This window comes from Temnothorax curvispinosus, unplaced genomic scaffold (genome assembly GCF_003070985.1).
Source record: "Temnothorax curvispinosus isolate PA1 unplaced genomic scaffold, ASM307098v1 QBEX01012026.1, whole genome shotgun sequence".
Taxonomy (NCBI): Eukaryota; Metazoa; Arthropoda; class Insecta; order Hymenoptera; family Formicidae; genus Temnothorax; species Temnothorax curvispinosus.
In genome coordinates this window covers 9,755-16,261 of record NW_020221806.1, presented here as the reverse complement: position 1 = coordinate 16,261, position 6,507 = coordinate 9,755, and the positions used below count along the sequence as shown (strand labels likewise).

The 6,507-nt window shown below is 44.5% G+C and overlaps 1 protein-coding gene across 1 annotated transcript; it reads right to left on the bottom strand.

The window, feature by feature from the left end:
* Positions 1–391: 391 nt before the first annotated feature.
* Positions 392–4,447, bottom strand: LOC112462184 (protein zntD). Its single transcript, XM_025027815.1, has 4 exons — positions 3,632–4,447; positions 1,662–2,037; positions 1,073–1,240; positions 392–941 (listed from the first exon to the last, which is right to left on the bottom strand). The coding sequence occupies exons 1-4, from the start codon at positions 4,018–4,020 to the stop codon at positions 732–734; spliced, it is 1,143 nt and encodes a 380-aa protein (XP_024883583.1). The 5' UTR covers positions 4,021–4,447; the 3' UTR covers positions 392–731.
* Between the last annotated feature and the right edge of the window lie 2,060 nt (positions 4,448–6,507).

The following is a 6,507-nucleotide window of genomic DNA, read 5'->3' as shown; positions in this document are numbered from 1 at the left end:
AAAATATTGTTTCTCGCTTTCGATTTCCCGTGCCTCGTGATAAAAAAAAGCTCGACATTTCTCGCTATTTTGTCAATTCTCGGGGTACGTAACATTTCTAATCGACGATAAAGCAACAAAGACGTCGCTACCGTTATATTTGTAGAACATTGAATAAGATTCTCTGAAGAATCGTGGCGTAATTTTACGGAACGGAACGTAACTTATCTTATATTATAAAATAAATTGTCCACGTATTGCGGACGTTCTTATTTATACAGACGATATTTAAAAATGCAAAAACTCGTAAATTACTGATAAATCATTCATCGTTGATGTTGCGTTTAAAAAGTTGGATCGCGATTTTAATTTCGTTATATCTAAACCAATAAAGTAGAAATAAAGCTGTACGTATTGTTTACATCAATCAAATTGATTATTATTAAAATATTAAATTATCAGGATTGCAGAAATAAGACCTGCGGCGCAATTATAAAGATTCTATACAATGCTTCTGTATTCTCAGATTCGGAGAAATCGGAGAGAAATGTCGGACACTTGATTGGCAACGTATCTAATGTTCCGGTGCAGCGCCTAATCAGGTGTACATACATCACACAGCTTTGTAAGAGTATACACGCGGTGTGCTTAGCACCATGCCCGAAGTGACTTGATTTCGAAGTAGGTATGTATTTGCGATTCATCTGACAATCCAGTGCTTAAGTAATTAACGTTGGAATATAACAATCGATTCACTCGCCCATGTACGTGTTAAGTAGAAAGATGACGGCAAATCCGACGACTACCGCGAGAAATTGTAAAATGCCTGCAAATCTGCGCGAACTTTTGTGCCATCTCGTTCTTTCTCTCGGGAGAACTTCGCTTACGGTAACGTACAGCAAAGTTCCACCTGCCAGGCCTTGCAAAATCGGCAATGCCACCTTTGACCAATCTGTATCCACCTAAGTGCATTCGAAATAAAATTATTAGAATTAGATATGTTCTTCTAATCGTAAGTTGATGCTGTCCGACGATATTCAAATAAAAATTTGTCGAGAGAGAGAGAGAGAGAGAGACGCGAGTCTTTTCTCACCTGAAATGTCAGCATGCCGATGCCGATTCCGATGACAGATCCGATGGCGAATAGAAATATCGCAAATACTAGTCTAGGGACTGATTTACTGACTCCTGCTAATTCCAGCCCCAAGCAAAAGCCGACGACAAACTTGTGTGACGCTACCGCTCCGGTTAATAACAACACCTGAAAAAAGCGTATTTACGTAATATCGTATGCATACGAAATCGAAATTTATTAGAAAATCTAACGATAAAATTGAGATTACGATTACGAGATGTCTCACACGAATGTTATGAGATACACTCTGTATAATACGCCGTTTCGGTTTGCTGCTCATAAATATGCAATGTAATGCAGAGATAATACATATTCCGTTCTCTCTCTCTCTCTCTCTCTCCCCCTCCCCCTCTTCCCATAATTAACGTTACACACATTTAAAAATCATGCAACGTTAATGCAAATTCAACATGGAAACAATCTCGACGCAGCTCCATATTCGCTGTGCTATTATTATGTATCCCATAACACTACGTTGTCCCTTTCTCGTTACTATTTATTACTCTGGATAGTACGCGGGATTCGGGATAGTACGTATACCACATACCTCGGCAATTTTCGTCTGCAATCCTATCGCGAGTCCTTCAAGGACGGCGTGTACAGTGAGGGCAAGGGCGAGACCGGCAAGACCGGTGTTGGCATCGGTACACTGCTCGCCGTGGTTTCCATGACACAAAAATGTGTTTTCTTCACTCAATGACCTCGAATGACAGTCACACGCGATGCATCGCGTCGTACCATAACTACTAAACGTCCACGCATTATTAGCGCTATTACCATTACCATTGCCATTACCATTACCAAGAGGATTTTGTCGATAGTTGAGCGGTAGCCTCACGTCGCCCTCGGACATGTAGACCTTGCTGTTTTGCGCGGTGGCGTTGTAACCGACACCATGGGAGTGATTCCGACAGTTCGTACAACTGAAATTCAAGATAAACGTACGTCGATCAAAAGGGGAACAAAACTGAGATCCACGCAAAGGTAGATGCAGGGAAACGAGAGAGAAGTGGTGAGAAAATCGGCGGCGCGGCGCGTTTACAAATTTCAAAAACGTTCAACATATTCAATCGCGCGTCTTCCATCTTCTCGTCAAATGCTTCAACTTCTAACGTCAACATATATCCTAATGAGTGTCACGTGTCACTTGTCACGTGTCGTAACGTTACATCGTTACGAATAAGATCAATCAAGAGAAAGAGAAAAGTGCATTTTAATGCATTTCGAGTCGCACGTAAAGGAGTTGTCTCGGGAGTTGTACGGTGGTTTTAAGACATCTTGCCATATATATCGCGTGCACACACGAGTAATTTATGGACAAGCTTTCAAGTAGCTGACTTGAGCATAAATAAACGGTCGGGTGAACAAATATTGCGCCAATCACGAAAAATTCGAGTGTACGCGACCTCGCGACGCTTACTGCAGCGGATAGAAAGATATTCGAGTGTTGATGGCAATCTTGAGACTAGACAACATCTCAAGTCGATATCGAGAGCTCATTCGGGTGTGCGTGGACATTGGACGTTGCGCGTTGCGCGAGCGACGACCGTCCAGTTTGCACGACTAGACGTACATTGCACATATCGCTGCCGTTCGTAACGTCAGAATTTATTTCGACAAATTTCAACTCCATTCGACCGAACAAGGCCGAGTAGTTAAAAGTAATCGTGTCGTATTCTATTAGCGTTATATCACCATTATGCGCAGGTCTTTCAGGTCCATTAATAATAATTAATTCATCGCGACGTAGGCGCACGCGTCGTCTCTTGCAACAACGCGACGGGAAGGCCGGTGTTGAAGTTATTCAAACGAGATTTCATCCTAAAGTACATTATAATAACACACATTTTTAATAATGGGGAATTTTTAATAATGGGGTTGAAAAACCCTCTCGATGAACGTATCATCTCTGATCGCAACGATCGTGAACGATTTTTCATTACATGTTTACAATATTATATTACATATTTATATCAAGCATTCAAGCATTCAAGCCTGAAGCTGCATACGTATCACAGTTATATTATTTGTTCTCATTAGCATGAAACGTTTGCATCTCGTACTTATATTTTTGTACATATATCGATATTGCAGCTATTAGGTATTAGACAAATATTTATTATACGTATAGATTATAGTTAAAAAAAATTCAAACGTAATGGTAATTTTTCTATTTCTACGATGAGCCTTGAGACGTTCGTGGTTTATCGTGAATAAAAGCATTGTCTCGATGATAACGGACGATAAGGGGGACTGCAGTCGTCGCCACGTGTAACGTATCACGTGGAACGTAGAATTAATATAGAGAAATAAATGGAGATGCGCTAATTTTAAAATAGCCTTGAAGAATGCGTGATTCGCGTTTGCCACACTTTGCGTCGTGAATACGACGTTTCCCATTGCCGATTCCCGATTCCCGATTCCCGAAGAAGAACCTGCCAAATGGCGTTATGGCGTTATAACTTTATATATGACATAGCACCCTCCGCCCTCGCGTCTCGTTCGGCACGTACCCACCCTCGCTCGCGCGCAATCCTGGAATCTGTAAGTCTGGAAGAGCGAGAATCCGTCTCGGCCGCGGCCGTCTCGGGTCCGTGACGACCGCCTCGGCAGAAATAGTGCACGCCTTCCTCGACCAAATACAGTAGGAGGTAGCCACAGGAAAATACTAGCTCGGCGTAATCCGGTAGGCCGTGGCGCACTTCCGGCAGGACGTGAAGCGTCGCGGTGGCTAAGAGGACCCCGGCGCCGAAGCACAGGGCGCAGGAGAGCAGCAGCTTCCGCTGGAGATGGCGAGCTCGCGAGACGAAGCAAGCGGGCGCGATGCCGACGACGAAGCTGCCCGCGCCGATCAGCACCATCGACGCCAGCTTCGCTTGCACGGCGTTGCCGAACATGGCATTCATGGCAACTTTCTGAAATATTTATTATATCTTTCCCTCTCTCTCGGTTCTTGCTCCGTTTTACGATTTTCGACGCCTCTCAGGTCTCGCGCGCTCGCGCGCGCGCGCGCGCAATATCTCGGTCCCTATCCTCGTTCGTGATGATGACAGGGACGTGACACGATAACGATGGTAGCGTCTGGTAGCGCCTGGTAGCGCTTGGCGACTATTGACGCGGCTGGTGAACCTGTCTTTCTTCGTCGCGGAACGTTCACCGATCTTGATCCTCCCACGGCGAACAAGGCTTTGAAGAACAGTTGGAATATCGAACGTTCGAAGAGGGAAGAGGTTGCGTGTCGCGTCACGGCTCACGGCTCACGATGGACTCGCGACGTCTCAAGTCTCAAGGCGCGACCCTAATCTGCTGACGGCGTTGATAACGCCGATAGAAACCAACACTTGGCATCCGCCGCTATCCGCCTACGGCCTATACCGATGGCGATGTGGACGTTGGAGTTGGAGTTGGAGAGAGTCCGCTACTCCGCTACGATTTTATCGTTGCTATTTGCTATGTACAGTCTCTTGACTTTGACTAGCGGTAGTAACGGTACATGTTACATATATGCAATGCGTATGATGTTACACCCCGTCTAGCTCCGATCTCCGATCTCCGATCTTGGCTTATCGAACGCGAGACGATGAGAGCGCAACTTTGCCCCGTTCGCGAGTTCCCGAGGAAGGGATTTCTCTCGACAAAAGAGAGAGAGGGAAAGGGAAAAAGACCTCTCGAAATTTCGTAGATATTTTAAAATCTTGATAATGCGCTGAATCCGCTATTTTTCCTATTGATGAGATCAAGTCTGCGTTTCACGCTTCAAGCACGGACGATTAATGATAACAATCAAGGCAATCTGCAAGTTATAATACAGAAATAGTATTGGCGATAATACTCGCGCGTGCGAGCGATAAGCGATATTGCCGAAAAAATTTTACGAGAAAGCTGACAAAGCTGCGCTACGCTACATCTCTGTGGAGATGCGGTTTCAATGACGTTGCGCATGATCGCGATAAGCAGCGGCCACGCATGGTGCTACGATTTACGATAAAAACAAGTCGCGCTTTATCGCGCGCGCGCGCGCGACAAAACAAAGTTCATTTTACACATTTTGGAGGGAAAAAAAAAAAAAAAAAAAAAAAGCGCGCATACACACACACACACATGTGCCATGCCCGCACGTATATATTATATACCTCGAATTTCGAGGCTCAAAGTTTCTATAATATATCAATCATCTTGATATATCAACAGGCGCGCGATATGATATATAAGGCAATCGGAAGTCTGTAATCGGTGATATTGAGTTAAATCACGTTGGCTTATTCGAGGCGCATGTATTGTGTCTAGATATTTATGATTATTGTTGGTTAAAAATTATATTTTTATGGATGGCTTTAATATCGTACGATGAGTTGGCGCGCGCTCATCTTCAATTTATCTCTCTCTCTCTGTATAATCCTTCGTACATACAAAATTCGTAACAGTCGTACCTGGTCATACCGGTCATACCTTCCATCTCGCACGTATGTACCTCGCACCTCACAGATGCTAGTCTTCAATCCTGATGCATTGCCTGCAATCCATTTGATGCTACAAATAATGCTCTGAAGAGTTCCTCTTCTCCTTCTTTCTTCACTGAAAGAAAGGAGAAGAGGAATAATCCTCTGCGAAGCATTCGTAGTTTAATTGTAGGTGGACCGCAGCTATTGTGACACGCGACGCGATAATCTCGAGACGACGAGACGACGAGACGATTCGCGCTCGCGGCTCGCGCGCCACCAAACACCTCATGAGTGAATGAGTCATGACTCTGACGATAATCGACAATAAGTAGATTCGTTCGATATTGATCGACGGTAAAAACAAAACAAAGATTATCTATGTGTGCAATGTAATGTATATTAGGTTATAGACCTACACGTGCTTACAATTAGAAATATTTCATCAGGTATATGCGATACGTGCAACGTGCGACATGCGATCGTGCCAGAGGCAAGTATCGTATTATACATACACCATTTTCAATTTTGTAATATGTGTAAAAGACTGGCAAAGCATGTCAAGTATCAAAGATATTGCCCGTTAAAAAGGTTATGCGCGCAAGGGAATAAAGAATAAATCAACGAGGTTATGCGTTCTACGACGACTACGACATACGACATCACCAGTTCAGTCGTTCAGTGCCAGTCAGGCGTCAGGCCCGTCAGGCATCAGTCACCAGACATCACGCAAAGTTGAAAAGTGAGGTTATGGCACAATATACGACGTGAAAGACAGCGAGGATTCCGGGGAATCGGGAATGTCGTCGAGGAACGGGTCCGGGATAAAAGGACGTTCGTTCAGTGGCGAAAGGAGGCGTGAGGATGACAGGTGTTACGTAAAAAAGCACCTCGACGATCGCAAAAGCGATAAACGCAGCTGCTCGACGTCCTCGACGAGGTCCGCGCGAGCGC